At 38.5% G+C, this 27,028-nt stretch overlaps 1 protein-coding gene across 2 annotated transcripts in view; it reads right to left on the bottom strand.

Annotated features, from left to right (window-relative positions):
• Window positions 1-297: 297 nt before the first annotated feature.
• GABRG3 (gamma-aminobutyric acid type A receptor subunit gamma3) overlaps window positions 298-27,028 on the bottom strand; it is a 290,425-nt gene continuing 263,694 nt past the window's right edge. The window contains exons 7-10 of one of the 2 annotated variants that reach the window (XM_050973793.1): window positions 12,145-12,297; window positions 6,253-6,449; window positions 4,755-4,784; window positions 298-615 (exon numbers count right to left, since the gene is read on the bottom strand). In XM_050973793.1, the coding sequence (XP_050829750.1) occupies window positions 337-615; window positions 4,755-4,784; window positions 6,253-6,449; window positions 12,145-12,297 (659 nt within the window). In that variant the 3' untranslated portion in view covers window positions 298-336. Of the gene's footprint in view, window positions 663-4,754; window positions 4,785-6,239; window positions 6,450-12,144; window positions 12,298-27,028 lie in introns of both variants that reach the window. The other variant, XM_030234614.2, reaches the window with a different exon arrangement.

Here is a 27,028-nt window from a genome sequence, read left to right on the forward strand (position 1 = left end):
ACTTTGCCTGAATTGTGAATAGCTCCTATGGTAAGGGACAATAGTAGAGATTTTAATATACAATAATTATTCATAAACATCGCTTACACTACAAATTCAGCTGAACTTCGTAAGAATCTTTTTCTTAAAATGAATAGCAGTTAGGAGAGAATTCTTCTGTGTTCTTCTTTTTCAAGAAATTACATGTTAAAATTCTTCATCAGGCTCTGTGATGGTAAAAGTTAATGTGGTCTTTTTAATTGGAGATGAAACTGACTGTGTCCTTCACTTTTTCTGCACTTTCACCATCCATCCGCAGTGAGAAAATGCAGCAGTCTTCACTGCTCCAGGCAACATTTAAAGGTAGAGGTATCCAACCCAGTAGACCAGGTTAAACAGCAGGAAGGATGTAGGAAAAAAGACCCTGGAGTAAGAGTCCAGTTCTAAGATGTCTATGTGAATCCGCCCTCTCCTCCACGAGCCTGATTTACACTCTTCATAACAACAGAAAAAGCTCTGACAGTCTTTCCCATCCAGACATTCATAGACACACGCATCTTCAAAATCTTGCCAATACATGGCATTGTTCAGTGTGATGACTGTAGTTGGTGGTCTCATATCAAGTACAGAATAATTCTGAGGAGAGAAAAAAATTGCAACAGTTTGACAGGTTTCCCTGGACGGTGCAGACCAAAATTAATACTCACAGCAGAAAGCAATCATTTTTTCACACCTAGGAATTCACTTACCTGTCAGAATATAATTTGAAAGTTGTTTTAAACACTTGCAGCGACTACACTTAATATGGAATCTCAAAAATAAGGAAGCTATCCCCCCTCTCCATTTAATTATACAATGTCCTCCACTTCACATAGGTGCATTCGCTGCCTCTTAACTTCACTATGATTTACAAGAACAGATATGGTCAGCAATAGATAGTGATCATTTCAATACAGGATTTCAAAATGCCATCCTGAGGCATGTCCCCTCAGTGCTTATCACACTAACCATGCTCAGAAATAGGAACTTTGATGTCATGCATCCTCACAGCAGCATTCACGCTCACAGACCTTTCCTTCTTCAATGTTTACACTTTGTCAGCTTTTCTGTCACATCATTTCCTTGGCATGCAAGGACTCTTCTCACAAGAGTCACCCCTCTCATTAAACCCCCCATTCCATCTTCACAAGTGTCACCTCCTCCCTGACATCACTAGAAAAGGTCCCATCAGCTTTGCTGCCTGTCTGTACCGTCCTGACAAAGCAGACACAGCCCTGTCAGCCTGGTTTATCTACCTGAGGCCTCTCCTCTCCCTGGCACTGTGCTGAGCCTTGGCTTTGCCTGCAGGAACTTGCTGGCTGTGCCAGGAACAAGCTGGTCACAGCTGCTTGCATTTAGGAGGATGCTCTGGGCTCTTGCTTCCATACTATACAAAGTATTCAACATTTCCTGCTGAAGGTCTGAGGGGCTATCTGAAAACTTTCCTCCTGGATGTGAAAAATATTGGTGATATGACTGATGTGCCTCAGTGGAAATGTTTCCTTCTTATATTGACTTAATTTGCTTTCTACAAATCTTTTAGTTTGGCATGCTGTAGTATTACCCATCTCATTAAAAATCCTGGTCCCTGAGCTAAGAACTTGATATGGCATCCCTCTACTTAGTTGCCAACACAGACAACTGCACCTGAACAGCTGCCCTATGGAATCCAGTCAATTACTTCTGGACACAATTCATTTTATCATAAGTAAATGCTAAAATGTCTCAGGGGCATTCTGCTGTGAACTGCAAGCAGATTGCAGTTTAGAAGCAGATCACTGCAAATCTATTTGTTGTGAATGACTTTATCTCTGAGGGCATCAAGTCCTTCATTAGTAAATTTGCAGACAACGCTAAGCTGGAACTTGTGTTGATCTATTGGAAGGAAGGAGGGCTCTGCAGAGAGACTTAGATCGGTTGGATGGATGGGCAGAGTCCAACAGCATGAAGTTTAATAAGTCCAAGTGCCAAGTTCTACATTTTGGCCACAAAAATCCCCTACAATGTTACAGGCTGGGGACAGTGTTTGTGGACAGTGCTCAGACGGAAAGGGACCTGGGGGTGCTGGTCGGCAGCTGGTTGAATATCATCCAGCAATGTGCCTTGGTGGCCAAGTAGGCCAATGGCATTAGGAACAGTGTGGCCAGCAGGAGCAGGGAGGTCATTCTTTCCCTGTGCTTGGCACTGGTGAGGCCACACTTTGAGTGCTGTGTCCAGTTCTGGGCCCCTCAGTTTGGGAAGGACTTTGAGATGCTTGAGTGCATCCAGAGGACGGCAACGAGGCTGGTGAGGGGCTTGAAATACAAGCCCAGTGAGGAATGTTTGAAGGAGCTGGGGCTGTTTAGTCTGGAGAAGAGGAGGCTTAGAGGTGACCTCTCTACAACTTCCTGAAGGGAGGTTGTAGACAGGTGGGGGTCAGTCTCTTCCACCGGGCAGCAACTGACAGAACAAGAGGACACAGTCTTAAGCTATGTCTCAGGAAGGTATAGGTTGGACAGCAGGAAGAAATTTTTCACCAAAAGAATAATAAAGTACTCGAATGCTCTTCCCAGGGAGGTGGTAGAATCACCATCTCTGGATGAGTTTAAAACAAGACTGGATATGGCACTTGGTGCTACGTTCTAGTTGAGGTGTAAGGGCATAGGTTGAACTTGATGATCTTAGAGGTCTCTTCCAACCTCATTATTCTGTGATTCTGTGATTAGATGACAGAAATTAAACCCTTTGGTCTTCTCTCTCTTCTGTAAAGTTTTGTGTGGCTTGTTTCAGAGCCTCACAATGTGTTGCCATGTGAATAAGGTATAAGATTATTGTACAAACAATCTTTTTTGACTCTAGTACTATGGAAAGAAATGACTGTGACTAGAGTATAGACGGAGTTCTGCTATACCACTGTGTCATATATTGTATATTTATTACAGGTCTTTATGAACATTTCCAACTCAGGGACTGAAATTTTCCATGCCTGTCTAAAAATATTTATGTTAAAAAAAAATAAAGGCTCAGAGAGGTTTTGGTGAGTGATGACAAAAATGCTCTGCAAAGGAAAACTTCCTCATCTCTGAGGTGTTTTGTTGTTGTTTTGTTATATCAACTATCTGCTCAGGACAGAAAATAAAATAATTGCCCTAATAATTCAGACAGATCCATCTGGTTGTTTTAATCTCTGTCACGTAGGAGGTATCCTGAAGTGACAAGATATGAGGGGAAGGTGGATGGTCCCCCCATGTTCGATGTGTCCCGCTGAACTAGGGTTGGGAGGAGAGAAGTGCACACACCATGGGCACAGTCCCAGTCCCACCCAAGAGGTCTACCAGGGCAAGGCACTTCTCCAGGGCCTTGGAGAAAGCAGTTTAGGTGCAGTTTTAAACAGGCTTAATAATATTGTTTCCGACAAGGTATATGTGTGTTTTCTAGGAGGAAAAGGCTTGGGATTACCTGAACATGGATTTACTACGATTAATAAACTTCACTTTTTAAATGTCATCACTACAAAGCTGAAAAAGACAAAATGATATCTTGATAGCCAGAGACATTGCTTATTTAAGCTCTAATGTGAAGGTTTCTTTGGACAGACAAAGGTCCTCAGTATAGACAAAGGTGTTCAGTAACTTAAGGTGAAAAAAAAACCAGCAAGTAAAAAACTTGAAAATAGTGAGTAAAAAACTTGAAAATGCTGCAGATGCTTTCCAAGCAGATCAGAATGACTAGTTCTAGATAAAGGTTTTTAAACCCTAATTTCATTTTAATTATCTTTCCCTATAGCTTTTAATTGGAAAAAGGAAAGTGCAGCTACCCATTCAACATGCTCTGTTAACTTCATCTTCCAGAAAAGTCTGTCCAGGGAGTGACAGCAGTAGAAAGTGGATAGATGTGATGCTTGCTGTAAACCACTAACTGCCAATGAGCAGACGTTCTAAGTTATATGAGGTCTTAAAATACATGAGAGAGCTCATGTTAAAAAAAAAAAAAGTATACATTATTATTTGTAAAATAGGCTAATAACATAGATCTGGCAGTTGTAAATGAGAAACTTCATCATATCCAACCTAAGAAATGCAATCCCCAGTGTTTTAGTTCTGGCTCTATTCTTATCTGATGGCAGAGCATTCAACCAGCTGGTTAACTGGCTTCAGGCTTTCAGAATGCTTTACATTTGCATATACTATAGCAGGTATTCATGCAACTTAGAGACACAATTTTGTGCTCTGTTCCAACTTTATTGCTGCTGCACATATTCCATTTGTAGATAGAGTACAACTACCTGTGTTCAACTTGTGTGCCTAAATTATTTGAAAATCCACCTGAAAGCTTACTAAATGTTTGGCATACGCATAAATGAACTTTATTTTCTTCTGCAATGCTTAGTTAAAACTCCATAAAAGCTTATGACATAACTTGGGCATATGACTTTCTGATAAAATGTAGTGAGAATCTTCTGCATTATATAAAGCAGACACACAAAATTTCTGAGGTAAAAATAACACATAATATTCTATACTTGACCCTTCTCCCTCTCATATCACTTGATAAGTCCTTATAGAAAGAGGCAGCTATGTTCCTCTGCCACATCTGAAAACAAACTGACCTTTTAACAAAAAAGCAAACCAATATTTTTAGTGAAGTCAGGGTAAAGCATAACACAGCAATAGAGCTCTCTCAGGAATTAGTGCAAGTAAATGTCAACCATCTATTTGTGCCCCCAATTCTCTCACTGAATAAAGTAACTTACTTACCATTACATGACCAAAACTTACATCAGGTAGCTTAAATAAAGATAACAAAAGAATTATTCAGAAGAAAACATACTTAGTGTCTCACATGCATCTATATTCAATAGTATTCCTTGGGCCAAGCCCTTAAATGCATAAAACACTCCATGCAGTGTGTTCCATTTATTCAGCATAATATTCTGTACACTTGAAAATGTCATGTGTGGTCAACAGAATGCATGTCTGGTTTTCATAAACTTAAAAACTTTATTCAACCCATTAAATTTATTGATTGATTGAACAATAGGTAATTGAGCATTTTTCTGGTGTTGATTTAAATCCCGTCAATTTTGCATTCTTTCTCAGGTCTTCATTCATATGTCTGGAATTACATCCTACTAACAAAGATACTCATGACTTTTTAATTCAGTCTTTCTATAGGATGGCAATTTTAGTTTGATCACTAGCAAGTTCATTTTGGTCTCAAACTTTTCTTTTGGTAACAATCTTTTGCTTTGTGAGCAATGCATTTTGCAAGAAGCTATTTTAGGTTTAATGGAGTTGTCTTTGACTAAGTCTGTGGCTTTCTAGACTTTCTCTAATCCCATATTTGTTTCAGCTTTTCCTTCATTAGTTCTTCATTCAATCATTTTCTATAGTTCTTCATTCAATCCCTTTTTACATCATGACCTATTATTCCCTAAATTTAGGCTTCTCTCTCATCAATTTCCTTCTTCACATTTTTCCTATTTGGCTTTGATTTCTGATTTCAAATGTCCTTATTTCCTCCCTTACACACAATGATATCCAACATGTCCAACTACTGATCATGAGCAAATAATATTTATCACTTGATCTTGAGTGGTCAACCCCCTTCCATATGTTTACACTGAGATTTTTTTTCACTATTAAACTGCCCCCTCTCATTCCCATAGTCAGTTATGAAGTAAACAAGGCAATTCTTCCTTCATGATTGTTTTAGTTGATTCTAAATAGATAGCTTCTATGTTTTTTCTGGGTGTTACACTTAGAAGATGGTTTTTAGCCATGCCTGAAACCTTTTAAGGTGACCTCCATTGTGCACAGGGCTAGAACCAAATGCTGGTTCCCAACAGAGACAATGAAATTCTGCTCATAAATATTTCTAGACCTGTTAAGCCATGAAATAGCAATGCATTTGAATATACATTGATGTGCATTTATTTGTATAACAAGCTATGCAATCTGTTTCAGTGGGAGACTTTACCAACTACCAGCACAGTAATTGGAGGACTAAGGATGTGCAGGCAGGGTTGCTGCTCCATGGAGAGCAGGCTGCTTCTGTGAGGAACAGACCTCACTCAGCAGGCACGTAACTGCTCCTACTGCTCCTGCAGGTGACTTTTCCATCAGCTTTCGGGGCAGATCACACCACTGGGAAAATCTTGGAGGAGTGAAGTGCCATGGGATTACAGGCTACCATTGAATGATTATCTGCTCTCTGAGCTGCACATGAAAAGAAATTTAAATGCTTCCATCTTACCGACTTTTTCTTCTTAGTACAGTTTGGTTTCCTGCAACTTGAGTAGTAGTTGAGGGTGGCATACTCCATCAGAGCAGCAAATACAAATAGAAAGCAGACAGTCACAAACAAATCCATGGCGGTGACATAGGAGACACGGGGCAATGACTTTCTTGCAATGGTACTCAAAGTTGTCATGGTCAATACTGTGGTGATGCCTGCAGAGAGAAACTTGAGTTAATTGTGTGCTACATCACTCCTTCATATCACAGAAGAATCTTTGGAAATAAACATACAAACCAGAAATCCAGAGTGTACCCAAGTAATTAATTAATTTAGTAGTATTAAGAAATAATGGAAAATAGTGTCAGTAGGGACAAAGTTATTTTGTAAACACAGATTTGCTCTGTTTTTTATTTCCATCTTTGCAAATGTGACATTCCTATGTTTCTCAATATGCTTTTCTTCATCTCTTCCTTTTTCTGATCCCAGTAAGGTAGAAGACGGGGGTGAGGGAGAAAATGAAGAAATTTTTGAAGAGAAGTATGTAGCAGAAAAGATACTAAACCCAGAAAAATAAAATTAAGAAAGTTAGTAAGCAGTGAAGGAAACATGTTCTATTCCACGGTAGTAGTGCTCTCAGGAAAAATTGTATGATCAAAAAAGAGGTTGGAAGAGAAAAAAACAATTGTACTAAGATTTGACCATAAATTCTCAAAGTATGTCTTAACACCACTGCTTCCTTGGGAGTCCTCCAGTGCCATTTCCCTTCTGAGTAAGGGAAGTCAATGTTACTTGCTCACTCAGACTAAGACTATCATACAAACTTCAGATGCAACAGTAACGGAGATAGCCTTTTTAATTCATACAAAGCATCACTTCTGAGATTGATTTAGTAGTAGTGAACAAAATGGGATTAGTGTGAAATATCCAAATGATAAAACCAGTGCTAAAATGAAATCTATGTCATGTAAGTTATTTGATTCCTAGTAATTCATACAATTTCTCTTCATTCCTGAGGAATAGCAGTCTTTTCATTCCTAACCTGTTATAAACTGCACGTCTTCTGATAGAAAAAAGAATCCAACATCTTATTGGCAAGGGAAAAAAAATAAAGCTTTCCCACAAGTAAGTCTCAAGAGAGAACCTTCTCAACAAACAGTATAGCCATAAGGTAATCTTTCATTTGTTATAGTTAAAATGATGTTTCACAATGGTGCATAGTGTTTGAAATGACAAGGAATGATGGAAGTTATTCCTTATAGTTAAATAACTTCTCACAAAAGCACTCTGGAGATAAAGAAGTATCTGGGGATTACTTTTGACTATGTTCTCTTTATGAAGGATTGTCCATCTCTGACTTGTAAGATTTGATATAAGCTACAGTGATTCACAAGAACAACCTTCTCCATTCAAGATAACAGAAAGTCCCTGGAAAAGCCAGAAGGCAAATTATTGCCTGTGTCTCAACCTTGAATAATAATGATTAACTGAATTCCTTATATATCTATTACCCAGAAACAAGCAAACAGAAAAAAATCACAAGTCAATAACCAAGATGAAAGCAGTGCAGATAGGAAATGTAAAGTGTGTACTATGTGTGTGCCTTGGACATCTAAAAATAATTTCCTGAAATCTATGCCACCTCCCAGTATAAGCAGATAGGGTTGGCATGATCCAGCAACCTCTCCAGACCCCTCAACATCAGTTCTGTACCCAGCTGATGCTTTAAAAAAAGCTTCAAAGACATGTTTAGCCATTTATCATAGTAGACAACTGCAGAGGTGCCCAAGTGCAGAAGGTGTGAACTGGCTGGCTTTGATTTGACCCTTACTAACTATAGGTCAATCACTTTCTGTATGGGTTTGACCCAGGCCTTGGGAGTCACTAATTTCAAAAGAACCACATCCAGACCATGACATACCCTACAATATAAAATAAAGTTCTTCAACACTTCCTAATCCACATGTAGATTTGTGACACAAAAGTGTCCTTTTCAGAGCCACATGTACATGCTTTCAGGCATTTTATTATCTTTAAAAAATTCCTCAAAACCTATAGAGTTCTTCCAGTGCAATATACAGTGTCCTGTTTATCCGGACTCAAACGTAAGTTTTTGTTTCCCACTCATCATGTGATAGGACCGGTTTTATTAAAATGCTAAAAAAAGTTAATTAGCTTCAGTATACAAGTCCTCAACTCACCTGTATCCTACTCCATGCCTTAAGCCTGAATGTGAAACAGTAGCTCAAATCATGCTTGCAACTGGATTCTTGCTCACATTCTAAACAAGCACTGAGTTTTTGAAATGATAAAAATTCTATCTAGTGTATCAATGTTACATCTAGCAAACAGGCACAAATTTTAAAATGTTAAAATGAGTTTATGGGGATACATACAGAGAGGAAAGAGAAAGAAGGTGCACCAGATGATACAGTTTTGTATTTCTGTACATTTACAAATCAGAATATATATACATATATGAATGTATGTATGAGTAAAATTCAGCACCATTATTTCCAGATATAATATCTAGATTCTATACTCTTAGTTCATTCCATCTCTCATGCTAAGGGAATTCAGATTGTTGAGTGGTTTTAAATGCATATGCCTTGCCAGATTAAATTGTGAAGTCTCTCACTTTGTGGAGTCCCGTATGGCAAAGTGAGCTTTGCATCTGTTATTGAAATTCACAGGGCTCATGAACTATCTATTTCAACAGAATTTTAGTATCAGATAAGGACAGCCCTGAGGTAACCTGACTTCAGAATTTTCAGGTAGAAATTTTATGTGTAAGCTTACAAGTCTCTGTGTAAATACCATTTTGGGATGTTATATTCTCTCAGTAAATCCCATACCAAAGGTGCTATTTGATATAACAAAAAGGACTGACTGGAAGATCAAATTATGCAGATCTACATAATGCATGAAAACACTCTAACTTTTAGATCACTGGTCTAAACAGTTATTTAAAATTATTACTGCTTGAAATCTGCTTACTGGACAGCCATATGCAAAGTGAGGTGGCAGGAGTTTCAGTGTTAGAAACTCTTTGGTCAGCAAGGCTAATGTTTTTATTTTCTTGAGGTTATGTTGGTGGGACACTAAAGGAAATGTCTTCTGCTTTCATGCATGCTATCACTTGTCCAGACAGTTAGTCCTCCATCTTTCTGGTTTGGCCCTGTTTTGAGTGCTTTCTTGGTTTTCTAGTGAATGAGGTAAAGATGAAATGGCAAGGAAAGCAATGTTCATTTTTTATTAAATATGATACTTATCATATTATGATAGGTATGTTTATTAAATACAATACCTATATGATGCCTATTAAATATGATACCACAGTATCTTTTTAAACTGCAGTTTGTTCTTGCTCTGTAGTAACTGCCTGGTCCTCTTACATATTATACCCATTTTGAAAAGTGACAGGGAAACTGAATGAAAGCATCAGTTTAACTTAATTCCCTTCACCTTCACAGAAAATAACCTACTCTTTCTCAGATCATAACTTTTCTTCAGGGAAAAGTTGCCTCTTGACTTAGAACATTTTGAGATAATTTTGATTACTAGATACAAGCAGAAGCTGCAGAGACATTTTTTTCTCTTTGAATGAAGAGGAGAATAGCTCAGGATCAAAAACCACAGTTCTCATCCAGCACTAAAATTTTACTTCCATTTTCTCACTGACTCTTTAAGTGGCCTGGAGTTATTCTTGTTGCCTATCTGGGCCTTAGTACCTCAAAGTGCATGTAAAAAGGGGATTAAAAAACAAGTTTTTAAAGAATGCTTTAATGTCTCTGGACATTACTGCTGAAAGAATACTTACAGTCCCAAACCCAAGATATTTGTTCTCCCAGCATGGAAATGTATTAGCTAGCATTATTCAGAAAGGAATAAAATCTGTCCTTCGTGTAACTGTGAGTAGTTGCCAATAACTTTGGAAATTATTCATTAATTTCAGAGAGATAAATATTTCCCTGGTGCTATTCCTTTACATTAATGCAGCTATACTTGGAGAAGGTTTGTTACACAGAGTCTCTACAACTAATTTCAACTAATTAGTAGGACAATTTCAGCAGTTTGCCTCTGGCTGCATTACTCACACTTTTACCATGTGCCACTGTCTAGATGTGGATGTGTGCTGTTGCTCAGACAGATTTATAAGTTGCATTATACGTGCAGGTCTACAGCACAATGGGAGCATCTGCTTACTGCATCCCAGGAGTCAACAGGCCATTGTCAATTTGGGAGCAACAGGATTCTGTGCACAAATGAAGTGACCCATATATACTTGGCTTTACTTTAAAAAAAGGCATCTTTTAGCCCATGAAATTAAATTCTCAGTCAGAGTTTTAGGAGTGAGTCACAACATCCATAGAGTAGAAGTTTGGAACAACTCATTTTTATGTTCTTACTCCAAATTCATGACTTCAGTATCTGAATACATTTTTTCTCTGAACTGCCTACTGGCTGAGGGGTGAGGTGGAGAGTCACACATTAGTCTCAGTGATGCAAAATACTTCTGTGTCTAGTTATTTGGAAAAATGAGCATTGTGGTGTGGGGAACCACCCTTAGGTACAGGATATGAAAAATGCTTATGGCAAATCAATAATGCAAAGTGTTGGATGTCATTTGTCTCTTTTTATTTCTGCATTAAGAAGGATAAACCAGCTGGATGCTATGTCACTCTCCCCGTGCATGGGAGATTCCCTTTTAAAAAAAGATCGAGAGCAGTCAGTCTTTCCTTATCTCCCTTGAGTCACCTAATTCAAGAAGAAAAGGGTTCATTTTCAGAGTTCAACAGAGGGTTATACTTAAGACCTATTGCTCAATTTTCTGGCTATCAGAGACAAGTGCACCCAGCCAGGAACAGGCAGTTGTAAGCTGCTCTGTCCTCACTTGTGTATGGTCTTTTTGCTGTTCTGGAGGTGTTACTGGATAACAGAATAACTGTGAGTCTGTGTCCATGCTGCTGCTGGAGCTGCAGTGTATGGGCCCTTTGGCACTCACATGGAGGGAATGAGGACTGAATATTCCTTTCCTGTAAAATAACCTCAGAAAAATGGACCTACATAATAACAAACTCCAGTAGGAGGATGCAATGCATCGCTAGGAATGGCTGAAAACAGACATGCAAACTCTGACATGGGGTCCTCTTTTTTCCTAGATTGGTAGGTTTCTGAATCAGCTCATATTGGCAGACCTGGCAATCACAATCTGAACTAAGGAATCGTTTCTCCTCTGGTTCAGATATTTACATATAATTGGCTGCTACATACCCCTATACCCTTGATGCTGTCAAAACCTGCAGGTCTTCTTACAGATGATAGAAAAAATTTCTAAGTCTAAGTCAACATTTCTAAGTGTACACTAAGGCACATTGCCAAAATGCATATGCTGGTCCCAACAAAAATGAGTTTCTGGAAAACCTAAACCAAGCATAAAAATTCACAATCTATGAAAAATATCAATACACCCAGTGTGAAGCTTAACTTCAAGCATGCAAGCTAAAACACTTTGCATGAGTTAATACTATTATATCCCACAGTTTTCTGTATACATAAGACATAATTGCCAGTGGGGGAGAGTTACACAAGGGAAGGAAGCCAGCAGTGCAATTAATTAAGTCTTCAAAAATGTCACTAAAACATCATGGTGAGAACAAGGAGACAGACATTAATTCAAGAGTTTTATGCAAAATAGGTGGCAGTGTCATCCAAAGGGTCAGATTAGTTTACTTTTAATTACCCTGTTACAGGAAAAAAACCCAGTGGTCTCAGTAATAAGTACACCTGGTTCTGAAAGACATAGTAGTAATAATCCAAAGGGTATACCCAGTGGTCTCTTTGAAAGGAAGCTGACATTTTCAAATAGTAGTGTAGGAACATCAGAAAAGGGAATTATTAACAACTCACCTAATGCTGTTCTTGCTGGTGTGGCATCTTTTTTGATCCAAAAGGATACCCAGGAAAGAACAACTGTTAATATACAGGGAATGTATGTTTGTATAGTGAAGTATCCCATTCTTCTACTTAAGTCGAAATATATAGTCATGACTACATAATCACCTGCAACAACAGCACAAAAAGGAAATTCACATTCTAATGGGAAACAGATAGTTGTTCACTGGCCTGCTAATATTTTAACTTTCATAAAAACTGCATATGAAATATCTTTTAGAGTTTCAACAGCATCTGCACAGTAACTCTCATGTGAAATTTAAGTAAACCTTGCCATTCTAATATCCTTAAGTTTTAGGTCTCTATGGAAATTATGTATTTGACAGGGAGAGCTTCTCAGCAATTATTCTGGATGAGTAAAGTTTTGAAGGCAGTTTGAATTTCCAGACATGGTATTTCTGGATATCTTCATGGCCATGAATGTGAAGGTACTGTCATTCTCTATATTCTGCAATCACTACACACAGAATCCTCCCTTCTGCAGGCTGTGTCTTCTGTGCTCTGATTTCAGGTTTGAGTGACTTTTGTTATCTTCTTTTGAGATATGAATCTTAAAATAGGGTCTTTCTGGCAAATGTAACATGAGTATTCCTTTACAGAAGAAGTCATTAATAGACACTAGAACTCAATGCTGGCATTTCAAAACAGTTGTGGCCATCTGTGGTATTTTCAGGGTCAGTCTGAACACACGGTTCATTATTTTGTTGTATAGCAAAAATCATGCATTCAAGAAATCAGTAAGAAGGTTAGTTTATCTCACATTACATTTTTTTTTCACTGTATCCTGCTAATCCTTGTGATTCCACAGGGGATAATAATGTGTCTCTCCTCTCACCTCAGTAGAGTCTACTGACCTTATCACCTCTGCCCTACTAGCAGCTGTCTCAGCCTCACAGATGTTCACTTTCTCAGACAGTCATGGTGAATAACAGTAATAAAACTGAACTGGGATTGATTTCTGTACTTCACCTGAAGTAGCTTGCTTCCATTTCAGATGTAAAGGAGAGTTTATATGCCAGAGAATTTCTGTGCGGTTTTGTCTGACTGCATCAGATTTGGCCTAATAAATTTTATGCTTCTTGTTACAAACCTTAACTTTCTAGAGTATGATATTTGCAGAAGGCATCATTTGAAATAGTTAAGTAACTCTGTCTTCTTACAGCAAAGCATCAGAAGAATGAAGAAATTGGAAGTATATAAAGATTAATCCCCCAAGGATTGTACATACAACTCGCCCAAGCAGAAGCACAATGGGTTTATTAGTTGAGGCAAATTAAAGCTTAATCATCCAGTAACAGAGGGCATATAAACAAATGCATTTTCTACAGTGGACAATTTGACTACAGCTAAATATTATATAAAAAAAAATTAACTCAGTAAGACTAACTTTCATCCAAAGCATCTCTGAAGTAACTGTAAAATCAATGAATTGCCATAGGTTAGAAACTTGAAGGTAAATAAAAATCTTATGGTGGGAATTTGGGAATGTGTGAAAAGGAAAAGATCCTATATTTAAAGTACATCCATTTGAGACAGATATATTTGGAAGAGATTGACAAACCTGTGAATGTTTCCATAATGCCTCTGTTAGAGGAAAGCAAACATGTCACAAGAATTTTGCCAGTGAAAACTGTGTGACCCCAAGAAACTGGAAAGTCATTTCAGAAGCTGTCTTTAAAGGGCTCACTCTGGTTACAACTAGGAGGTATTGCAATGCATCATGACATTGTGAGCCTTGTGGCTAAGGGTTATTGTCATTCCACTAATCCCCAGCAGTCTTCTCTGTGCAGGGAATGGCTCCAGGGAATTGATGTGGGTTAGTAACCACAGGTTCTGCTGGTTTACTGTTTGGCTGGTTTGCCTCACTGAAGAAAGACTTACACCACAGAAATGAAATAATTTCATAGAAACAGGTATAAAGAGTCAGGTAGAGTGTAAACCAGAGCTTCTACTGACATGAACAAACTGAAAAGCGTTAACAAGAAATGTTAATGAGTCAAACATTGTCTACCAAGGTAGAAGAATGAGCAAAAAATGAGATCAAAGACTCTATGGGAAATGTGTCAAGCCTTTCCATTTCCTTTACTTAGTTCCTGTATCTAGAACTGTGTGTTTATGGATAAGCTGCCTGAGAATGGTATAAAGTCAAGCACAATCTGCACACCTCCATTGTGTAAAACAGTATATGATACACACAATTCCAGTACCCACACAGGTCACTGCTCCTCTCAGTAGATAGCCAGCCCAGCAATCAGGAGCAGGAGTAGATACTGCACTGTAAGATACCGGGAAAGTAATAAAGAGTCTCTGCTGCCAAGGCCTTTGATGAAAAAGAAACCCTGATAAACATGAGAGTGGGAGAAAAATATGGCACACTAAATGATGTAGAGAGTCCATCATCACAATTAGTCATTAACTGACTTAGTGTCTTTCAGGCAGGATTAATTTCCTGTGATTTCAGACATCTAGAAGGAAAATTCTGAAGATAACCTGCACACTGTGGCCTCCTTTCTACACTTAATGAAAAGAAATTGGTACTTTCAGTACATGGTTTGTCTTATCTGCATTAGAGGCACATTTTAGAAGGTGAATGTATTCAAAACATTGCCATTTCTCTCCTGTGATTAAAAAACAAGGGTGTAGGGCTGAGATGTGGACAAAAACATTGTAGACACTTGCAGATTACACAAGGAGTTGTTGATTAAGCTACTCCTGTGAGGATGCCAAAGTTATTTTATTTGAATATAATATCCTTCTTGACATTTTAAAGGGTATTTTAGTTATTTTCCTCCTTTTCCCAGTCAAAATTGATGTCTTCACCCTTTAGGATACACACAACTATTCTGCTTGTTCTCCTTTTCCCCTTTTCCCCTTTTCCCCTTTTCCCCTTTTCCCCTTTTCCCCTTTTCCCCTTTTCCCCGTTTCCCCTTTTCCTGCCTTCCTTCCTTCCTTCCTTCCTTCCGTCCTTCCTTCCTTCCTTCCTTCCTTCCTTCCTTCCTTCCTTCCTTCCTTCCTTCCTTCCTTCCTTCCTTCCTCCTTCCTTCCTTCCTTCCTTCCTTCCTTCCTTCCTTCCTTCCTTCCTTCCTTCCTTCCTTCCTTCCTTCCTTCCTTCCTTCCTTCCTTCCTTCCTCCCCCAGCTGAAAGCACCAGTGCTGCTCTCAGAGGCAAGCATGCTTCTGTACAACATATACTGAATGAATTTCTTTAATAGCTATGGTAAATTAAAATGTTCAGCTAAATTACCACTTCATTTCTATACTCAGCCAAGTAAACTTCTACTGAGATTACTGGATTCTCTCATCACATTCAAGAGCCACATTACATACAAGACTATGTGCTGTGGCTACTTTCCCTACTGCACTACTCCAAACTGCATGCAGCTGCTGCTGCTGCCGATGATGGGGATGGTTATATTACTCTTCACATTATTCCTTCCAGAAGTAAATATTCTCTATGTATCTGAAAGCCTTGCATGCACATTAAAGAAAAGCAGCCACGGCACGTATATTTTTTTCTGTATACACACAAAATAACCTGTGCAAAGAAACTCTCTTCTTAGAGACTCCTTTTTTCTGGGATGCAATTCATCCTGTACATCCTGCAGTCATGCACAACCCAGAGGAGGGAAAAACTTTCAAGAGCCCTGCTCAGTGCCTCCTTGTACCTTTGGAAGCCTTCAGAGCTCCACCTGCTGTTACTGCCACTGCTAGAAGGGCAGCTGGGGGTCATTGTATGACAATTCTGCAGTGCAGGAAAGATGGGAAAAATCTCCTTCCAAACTGCATGTCATTGAACCAGCGCACTTGGTTTGAAAGGAATCACTGTGGTTGCCTAGCAAAGGACCACTGGAATATCTAATACCAATAAACTTAATTTTTTAACCCAGAGAGGAATTCTATCTCTTAGCGACTTAAATAATATTCCCAGGAAGACAAACTTGAACAAAATGATCAGCTATCAATTCACTGAAATATTGAGAGCTATCTCGAGGCAAAATAGAGTGTGATCAGTTTTCTATAAAGGGAACAAAACGTGCACCTTTAGGCAACAAATCTGGAGTAACTGAAATAGTGTAGCAAGGCTTCCCATGAAACCAAGATGACTGCTGGCTGTTACCTATAGGACTTATATTAGCCTATGTTTCTAGTTTGAAAGTAGGACACTGTTTAGAAAAATAATGATTTCCCATGTAATAGCTGCTGTGGATTTTAATGAACAGTATTAAACTATATCAAATTTTTTTTTACTTTTGAAGACTAAGGGTCTGTTGGCCTGAATTGCTAGAATTTTGCCTATGTTGCACCAACAATGGCCCCCTTGGAGGTAAAATGTTTAAGCAGAATGCAACTGGTTATTTTATTAAAAATAAATTTAAAAGTATACAAAATTATATACTGTAAATAATTTGTTTATTTTCAACCATACTATACCATCTTATGTCACATTTTCATTCATCCTTCCATTATACTCTGAGGTTGAAAATTAACTTAGAAAAGAGATAAAATTATTAGCTTTACAAAGACTGATATATGAAGGTACAATGAATACACAAAGCAGATTCAGCATGTGAATGAAGGTTATGGGTCTACTGTCCATCACTAGAACTGCAGAATAATGAGGAGTGGCAGAGTTTATCCATGTTACTGCAAGAGTTTGATTTCAGAAGAAAAGCCTAGTCATTAAAATGAGGGGTCACACTGTGTGCCATAAGTATTACTTTGTTGATCAGCAAGACCACAGAGACTGAATCATCTTCCACGTTATCTTAATAAATCAAATTTACTTAATAGCAAGCAAACTAACTTTCAAATCTTCAGTGGTTTTTTACATTTTATTTTTTTCATTTGGAAGCCAAGAGAAGATCTTATTTAATCTTGTCATTAACTATTCATGTCACCCTGAACCTGTTTTCTGATCTTTGCTTCCCAAAGCTCCATTTTAAATTTCCTGGGCTAGGTTTCTCTTCTTTCTCAGTAAGTTTAAAGTTTTCTAATCAGTATGTACAGAAGTTTCTGCAAAATGTTCACCAGAGAGGTTTGTTGGAAGAGATGCATGTGGAATTGGAAGCAAAACTATTGTGTCAGTGCTGGTGCCAACTGGAAATGTGCAACTTTCAGGTTCAAGACATTGCTCCAGATTCTGTGCTGGCTGAAAAGAATATCTCAGTTCAAAGTCAGGCAGAAATACAGGCAGTTTTACAAAACCCAAGCCTGCCTAATTTAGGTAATGAGGATTGTTCAGCCTGAAAAAGAGAAGGCTTCAGAAGACCTAACTGCAGCCTTCCAATATCTGAAGGGAGCCTATCTGAAGAAAAACAGAGGCTCTTTTCAAGAGCATGCAGTGACAGAACAAGTGGGAATGGATTCAAAAGAAAAGAAAGCACTATGAGATTCAACATTAGGAACAATTCTTTACTGTGAAGTTGGGGAGGCACTGGAGCAGGTTGCCCAGTGAAGTTGTGGGTGCCCTGTCCCTGGAAGAGTTCAAGGCCAGGTTGGATGGAGCTCTGATCAACCTGGTCTGGCGCAAGGCATCCCTGCCCATGGCAGTGGGGTTGGAACAAGACCTTTAATGTCTCTTGCAACAAGCCATTCTGTTATTCTTTGACTCTGTGATTCAAAATCATAGAGAAGAGTCATGTGAGCTAGTTCTTTTCACATGCCAGGCCTTCATCCCACCTCACACACCTTGTGGAGGACCAAGCTACCCTCTTACTAGAACTACTAAGAAAAGAAAGATGGATTGTGATTTCTTCAATTACACTGCCTACAATTAATACCGCATCAGCCAGTCTGTCTTCAGAACTGTTATCCCATCCTAACATAACTTTATCTCCAGCCAGGTATGGAGCAAGTTTCAACTTTGGAAGATCCAAAAACTCAACAAAATGGTAGAACAAAGAGCTTAATGTACTCATAGGTGGTTATGACTCCAAAATCAGCTATCATTAAAACAAAAAAGACATGGATGAAAACAGGATATTGCAGTTGTTTTGAAGAAAACTGTAGGACAAATGAGACTCATGAAAGTATCATTAAAAATACCTCTATCTTCTTCAGCATCATTATAAATAATGAACAAATGCTGAAGACTTATTGCAGGCTTATACTGACTCCTCCAAAATGGGTCAGTCAGCAAAGAGTTTTCATTGGTGGGAAAAACTTTTCCTCCACAATCGGCTAAAACAAATGCTTCCAAGACAAAAGGAAGAGTAAAATGATCAAGGCCATGCTGTCACTTAAGGGTTAGTCTTAGATTCCCCTATGCTGCTTTGGCATTTAGTTATTCCACAGTGACACCTGGATATTGTGCTTGGATGGGAGCTTGTGTACAGCAGAGAAAGACATTTACACCTTATCTCAAGTAAGTGTTCTTGGAGTGGGAACAGGCTACACTAATGCATTTCTGCTTAAGCTGCACATTTAATCTGACAAAAAATGTGTACTGGGCCTCAGAGGTGTCGTTTTTACACCCACTGCCCTAGCAGCAATGTGACTAGATGTCTAGTCATAGACAAGGATCTTAGGCTCTAGATCAAAAAAGCTTTCTTTGTCTCAGAGATCTCTGGCTTTGAGTTCATAATTGCCTTTGGCATTATCATGATGTGTGTGTGTGTGTGTGTGTGTGTGTGTGTGTGTACATGTACTAGAGCAGTGTAGCCTAGATTTGGCTTTCAGCTCTTACATTTGAAAAGCAAATTTTTCAGAAATATATTCATACCATGATGCCAAATCATTGCTAAAGTTTCCCATTATCATAGACAAATTACTATATCAATACACAGTGGGAAAAAAAAACCCTCAAGACACCAACTAACCCTAATAACACTGTTTGTGCCTGTAAAATCATGTTCAATTATAAGTATACATATATGTATTAGCGTGCATAATAAAAATCAAATATTGTTAGATTAGAATGTGAAAAACTAAGACCAGATTCCAAGTTGTCTCAAGGAAAAAGAATTTTTAAAGTCAACGTAGACCAAGATGTCTTCCTAACCTGGCAGGACCACAAGATATTATGTTGGGTTTATTGCCTTGTGTAACATCAAGACTATAATAACAAGAAACATGTTTTTACTTGAGGCTATCAACTTTTTTATCACCATAAAATAATTTAATTTTTTCTGTTTGCTCTTTCTTCCTGAACTTTCATTTTCTTTGATGCAAACAGCACTTTCAAAATAGTTTCGTAAAATGACAGTTTTGTTAAATGAAATTTAAAAGCTTTTTTTTAAAAGTTAGTAACTAAATTTTCAGCACATAAAGTAATTACATCCTCTGATTTTGGCATTTATTATTGAATCTGGAAAATAACTGGATTTGTTCAAAGTTCTAACTTCTTTATATTGATTGTTTTTCCCCCAGAATCATTGGGATACATATGTTGTATACCGGAACTTTTCATGAAGAACTGAAATTAAATAAGCAAAAGACCCAATTTCTTAAGACTAACATTAATTGTGTACCAGAGTAATTTGAAACCACTTGTTCAGTATTTCTTGTGCCCTAAACAATTCTTTGTGTGCCATTGACAGTTGAAACTGCCAGTTTCAAAGACAGTTGCTTTTGATTCCACTGCAATCATTTCACTCTCCACATCCCATATTTTCTGTTAAGTGTCTGGGATACTTTGAATGTGCTCAGGAGATGAATCAAGTTCCATGAATACAATTGACCTCCAGAATAAATTAAAACAACAGAAGATTTGAAGAAAAAATACTACTATTTTAGCATTTGGTGGCATTATCAAGACTCTTTTATTTGCACAAATTAAATTTACATGTTTATATCTTATGTAAGCTATCCTGCCAAATACAGCTATTCTGTCTTTGCAGTCATAACTACTATATATAAAGTTCTCCTCCCACTAAGCCATGTGAAGCTGTAGCATGTTATTCATCTATGAGGTATTACGAGCTCCAGAATTGCTCTCAGGATGTTCAGGCCTATTAACTTTAGACATAATGACATTTTCATTTTGCAACATGAAGTATCATTTCATCTATTCTTTGAAACATGAAACCACTGAAAACAAAGGAATTTTAATTTGGCTGTTTTAAGGTATAAGTAATACTGTAAAATATTTCAAAAAATGCAGTTTCATTCCAGCCACATAATGAGAATAAAAATGTATAATATCATAAGTGGACTTTGATCCATGATTACTAGTCTACTTCAATTTTTGCCTTATCAGTAGAAAAGTTACACACATAATCTCTATTTAAATTATTGTATCAATCTGAGAGAAAATCAATATACAAATACAGCACAGCATGGCATGATCCATTACTCACTATACCTAAGAAGTCTTGCTATTTTCCATACATAGGTTTTCTTTTGTGTTTGAAGAATAGAAGTGAACAATAGCAGATGAAGTAAAAACAACAATAAATTACCATAGCTGCCAATGTCAGTGAAAGTAGATGAAGGATCAGAGTGAAAATGAATGTCTTTTATGTAGGAATCTTTTCCTGAGAGGGTTTATTGATGAGCTGTGCAATGCTTTTTGAACAGAATATTTTTTCACATTCCACAGAGCATCAAATACTGTAGCACATCTGAGGATACACAACATTAATGACTCTTGCTTTCACTTTGCTCTTAAAAAGCACTGAGAACCCCCAGCTTCATGACATCTGTCAATGCCAATCACTTCTCATTCATTTCTAGTATTGAAATTCTTACTCCCAGGAGCTGTCTGTGGGAGGAGGCCCATTTGTATTGCAGTTTGTTACACAGTCCCACAGGACTGGATTTGGTGGGTTTGTAATTCCCAAACCAGTTGAAATAATTTTTAATTAGCCATCAAAAAATCCCATGTAAATATTTTCAGATAAAATGTTATCTTTTCCTTCCTCAGAATTTCTTTTTACACATTAAATTACAAAAAACCCTGGACAAAAAACCGTTTTGCTTCACTTGATATTCTTTTTGCCTAAGAAAAATGTCCATGAGAGTGGCCTAATTCACAGTCATTGTGACTGAATTATATTACTGTGACATCTTTTATATAATCATGGAATGGAGTAGCCTGTTTCTTTCTATCTGTCCTGACATCTACTCCACCTCAACTGTCCCTAACATGCTCTTGTGGATAGCTTTAAACAGTTTCTCACTGTTGGAAGCCCTTCCCTGCTGGCCATGCAGTGTTCTGAAGGAGACCACACTGATTACCTGGCTACATTTTCTGAATGGTATGAGCTTCTTCTGAAGAAAGCACGGCTGCAAACCCCAAAGTTATTGATAAAGTGGAACATCTTTTAGAAAGGCTTCCTATCTTTATTTGAAGAAATTCCAGCAGTAGAGTTGCACTGCAAGCCTTGAAGTTCTTTCAATGCCTAGTTATTCTCATTGGGAAAAACAGGCGAATGTTTTAACTGAGTGAAATTTTTAACTGGGACCTAGTCTGCAGTCATCTAGCATCAACTCAGACCTTGAGCCTTAGCACATCTTTGCTAGACTGCTGAAGCATTTTTAGCCAGTTTTGTTTTCCTCATTCAGGCATTTAGGAATAGCAATTCATTACCCTTTATCCATCAAGATAAACACTTACTCCTCTTGACCAGAGGAATTATTTCCAGTCTCTGATAAGCCTTCTCTCTGTTTCATGGACTCCACAAATTTTCAAAATAATTCTTGAAGTGCAGGCATCAGAATTAGATCTCAATTTAACAGCAGCTGCATTAATATAACAGATACAATATATGTTACATATAACAATATATTAACATTCTTCTTCTAGGAAAAAATCCTTCTCTGAGCACATATGCAAAACCTGTGCTTGGTACTTTGGCCATAACTTCAAACAAGGAGTATATTTTGAAAGAACTATTAATTCCCAAGAACTATTACATAGCCTTTAGGCCTGCAGCACCCAGAATGGCAGGTCCAATTCTGGAAAAGCAAAATCATTAGGCTTCAATCCTAAGTACCTCCTTCCAACTTGAATAAAAGTTCTGAAGTACAGAAACATATATTGTCACTTTCATCCAGGCTGCAGAACTACCTGACTTGTAGCTACTATTGACCCCAAGCTTTGTGTCACTTATAAGCTTAACAAGTCTCAATGCTATTATTGCTTCTGTGTCATTAAAAGAAGCGTTAAGTAGCACCAAGCCAAAAGATGAAGTATCTCAACAGATAGTCCTGGCAAATAGTGTTTTTTCTAATTATGTCACAAATATTTCCAAGTAGTCAAAATCTGGTAATTTATATGTGACACTGATTTTCTTATCATTGTAGCTTCTTAATCAAAATGTCATACTGCATCATGGGAGACATCTTAAAAATGTATGTTATATCACCAGAAATGTCCAAACTCAGAAGATGACAATGAGCTCGTTTGACAGGAGTTATTTTCTATGAATGAATGTTTATTGGTTATAATTACATTACCCCCTACGTTTGTATGAATTTATTCCAGGATCAGCTGTTCCATAACTTTGCTCAAGACCATTGCCAAGATTAAAAACCAGTAAATACTTTGTTAGGTTTTTTTAGATTTCTGTTGTTTTTTGTTAGATTTCTGTAGTTTTTTTTAGAAACTGTTGGAAGGGGGAAAAAAATTATTTGCCCTCAAACCCTCAAGCCCTTCTTAGCTCTTTATTACTATCAAGTTATCAAAGCATATGTTAGCAAAGAATGAATTAACAAAGAGATTGTGCTGGGCAAGTGACTAGTAACATCTGAATAGAATAGAATAGAATAGAATAGAATAGAATAGAATAGAATAGAATAGAATAGAATAGTTTTGGTCGGAAGGGACCTACAACAATCCGATTCCCTGACTACTTCAGGACTGTCCAGAGGTTAAAGCCTGGTTTTAAGGCTATTTTCCAAATAGCTGCTAAACACTGACAGGCTTGGGGCACCAACCACCTCTTTAGGAGGCCTGTTCCAGTGTTTTATCACGCTCTCAGTAAAGCAAAGCTTGCTAATGTCCGATCAGAACTTCCCCTGGCGCAGCTTTAAACCATTCCCATGTGTCCTATCACTAAACACCAGGAAGAGCTCAATATGTTCCTCCCCTCTTCCTCTCTTCAGGGAGCTGCTGAGAGCAATGAAATCACCTGTTTGTCTCCTTCCATCCAAATTAGATAAACCCATGTCTTCCTTCACAAGACATGACTTCCAGCCCTTTCACCAGCTTTTTCATGCCCTTCTCTGGATGCATTCAAGGACTTTCATATCCCTGTTACATTGCAATATTTGTTTTTCACAAGTATTGATTACTTGCATTAAAAGAAAACCAAGAGTTGGTTTATCTTTTATACTCTAACTTTTGAACTCACATCAAATTCCTGCATGCTGTAGACAATGCCATTTTAGTTAAGAAATACTAAAGGCAAAGGTTGAGAGTTTCCAAGGAATGCTAGCATTTGCAGAAGGAGCTTTCTGCCATAGTCTTTCAGAATAAAGCCCCTGGAAATGGTATTTCTCATTTCACATTATAGGCAGATATGGGTTTTTTCCTACAAAGATATTTGGCAATCTGTAACAGATGCAAGCTTGTATTCTGTGTCCTGTCTTATCTGGTAGAATAAAGAAAAATATTGATCTGTATGCAGCCACTTATTCACTTCCAAGCCATTTGACAGCTGGAGAAAGATAATGCTACTTCTAAATGTTATTTTAGCTCATTCTTTGCCTACTCAAGGCTTTCTAACTGGATTACTATCAGTCTTTCTTGCATTCCAAGCAATAACTCTTTTGTCTTCAAGTTTCCTTGATATCACCTTTTCAAATATGTATTCATAATCAGGCCATGAGTATTGCCCTTATTAATTTCCTCAGCTTGCACCTCTGGTATAATGTAATGTTTTGGTTTTTTTCCTTCACATTCCCTAGTGCCTTTGTTCCCATGTGCTATTAATAAATTAATTTTGTGATTAAAAAAATGCTCTCTTCTTTCTGATTTCTACTAGTCATTTTTCTTTCTTGTATTGTCCTCCTGGATTGCCCAGTCATTCTGCCTGGTACTTCTGAGCTCCTATGTGAGGAATAAAAAAGCCAGCCTAAATCTCATCCAAACCCATCTGCCTCTCATCTGTTCATCTCTATTTATGAATAATATCTTTCATTTCTGAACTCTGTGCTCAAACTTTCACTTGTTTTCATCAGAAGTTCTCTTTTATTTTAGTTCAACTGGAAATAAGCTTGGCCTTAACCTGCCAATAATGTTAACTTAAAATTGTTAAAATCACAAAATCAGCCCAAATGTCTAGATATCTCCTCCCTTTGCTGTCTCCAGGGAATTGCTGTGTATATTAATTGTTTCTCTTTATCAGATGTTCTGCAGTGGGAAATACTTAACTTACAGATCAATAACATGCACTAATTTTTAAGGGAGTCCTGCCAAATTAAATACTGTCAGAAAAACTACCAATGCTTTCCCTGTGGCAAAAGAAGAAATAGAGCTGTTTTCCCTAAGTACCATTCAGTAACACTTTTAATTAGGTCTCTTCACACTTGGGCAAGAGCCCACATCTTTTTACATCATCTCTGCATGACCTGAAAAAGGACAAGTGACCACAATGAACTGCAGAGAGGAGAAAGGACTCCTGAAAAGGACTTCTAAAGAAAGGCATGAGCATGGTAAACGGTTCAGTGACACAAAGGTGATGTTTCATTCACAATTCACAGCTGTAAAACTGATCAACTGTAGTGAAGTATGATCTCAATATCCATTGATGCCAGAAGTTAATTAGTTTTTGCCAAGTAAAACCAAAACGTATTCTGTGTAGCAAAGCTGGACCATACTTTGGATTTCATTTTCAACTCTGCTAACTTTTTCAAGAACATATGGTAATCCTTACTTCACAGGTTCTAGTTTTCCTCAACTCAATTAATGCAATTACCTTAAAATGTATGAGTTTTGGCAGGGAGTGGAGTGGCCTTATGTACTTCAATAGATGAATCACCACTAGATGCTTATTCACACGGGCCTGGTTGAAGAGGACTGTACATCAGGTACGTGCAAATTAAAGAGACCCTAAGATAAACTTTGACTGTGACACTACAAAGCTGGAAAATTCAGAAACTTGAACCAACTGTTTGTAAGATGAGAGCAATTTGAGAATAGCTAAAGATGCCATTTATTTTTTTAACTATTTAATGCCTGCGCTGCTGTGGTGGCTGAAGTTCCAGTCAGCAAACAGAAGCAAGAACAGAGTGTATGATTTAAAGATACTTTTTTTCCAAATCATGTAATCACAGAATGGCTTGGATTGGAAGTGACCTTAAAGACCATCTAGTTCCAGCCCTCTTGCCATGGGCAGGGACACCTTCCATGAGAACAAAGCCCCTTTCAACATGGCCTTTAACACTTCCAGGGACAGGGCATCCACAGCTTCTCCGGACAACCTGTTCCAGTGCTGACCATCCTCACAGTAAAGACTTTCTTCCTGATATCTAATCTAAACCTGCCCTCTTTAAATTTAAACCCACTCCCCCTTGTCCTATCTCTACATGCCCTTGTAAAAAGGTCTCCAGCTTTCTTGTAGCCCCTTTAGGCACTGGAAGGTGCTGTTAAGATCTCTCTGGTGGTTTCTCTTCTTTGTGTTGAACAACCTCAGCTCTCTCAGCCTGTCTTCATAGAAGAGATGCTCCAGTCCTCTCATCAGCTCCTCCGACTGTGTTGAACCTCTCCTAAATGCAATGGATCTTCCCTCTTGACTCTGCAGAGTCAAAAGTGGTTCTCTAAGAGCACCCTCACCTGTGCCTGCTGCTGGTCCTTGCCCTAGCAAGCATCCATTCTTCTACATGTGGGGCTGTGTGTCCACTGCAGACCATCCTTGGAACCAGCTGTCTAACTCCTTCTCAGCCTCCCTGTCCTGTTACACAGGTCTGCTGCCTGTCCCTGCCCCAGAATGGTCCAGGCTCTACCCACAGAGTGAGTTCCACACTGCTGCCTGTCCCCTCAGCAACTCTGTGTGGGTGGAGGCACTGGCCAACACTGGGGTAGATGAGGCAGACCCTCTGGGGTGGCCCCTGCCCTATCTCCTGGCCCACTCACAGCTCATCAGCCACTCTCTGTGAGTTGCCAGCTCCTGGTCAGTCTCAGGGATCTCCTGGGGTTTCCTTGGCTCAGGAAATCCCTCCCTGTGCAGGGATCCCCTGCTCCACTGCAGAACATGCCAGCACCAGAGCTGCTCAGCTCAGGGAGTCTGGGAAAGATAACATTTTCATGCATTTTTGGTTGAAAGCACCAAGCCTGGTTCATCCATGTGAACGTACTGAGTTAAAAATTTGAAGAGCTACACCGGTGGAATGGCTATGGAAAGGCTGGAGGCTGGCAGTTCATAATAGCTGTGTTACCTCTGGTTGTACTGCTTGTTTTCAGCATGAACAGCCTTCCTTGCTGTGCCTTGCAGTGCCTGGGACTGTAACCATGCCCTGCCTGCGCTGCCTTCATTAAACAACTGGATATGAACTCCAGCCTGGTGAACATTTTGTGCTGATGAGAGCCTAAATATTTGGTAGCCGTTTCAAAAGCTCTTCACTCTACTGTGAATCAGATTTCCAAGTCACTGGTGCCATGTATTTACCAGGGAATTGGATGAGCATGAGGGAGGCTTTAAGCTCAGCATGTTCTGGCACCAGCCCACACTGCTGCTACAGGAAAGCCTTGTTAACACTGATGGGTTTCCAGTCTCAGGGGGATCACTTAGGGACCACTGCTACTCTGCATCTGCAGCACACAGGTTCCCCATGACTCCATCTGCTCCACTGGTGGACCAACAGACACTTTTGAGAGTTTTCTCCTGTAAACATGAGTTTTAAATCTAAAGCAAAGAGTACAGGACTTAGATACCATATTTCACTCAAATTACGTCTTC

This window comes from Serinus canaria, chromosome 1, assembly GCF_022539315.1.
Source record: "Serinus canaria isolate serCan28SL12 chromosome 1, serCan2020, whole genome shotgun sequence".
Classification (NCBI taxonomy): domain Eukaryota; kingdom Metazoa; phylum Chordata; class Aves; order Passeriformes; family Fringillidae; genus Serinus; species Serinus canaria.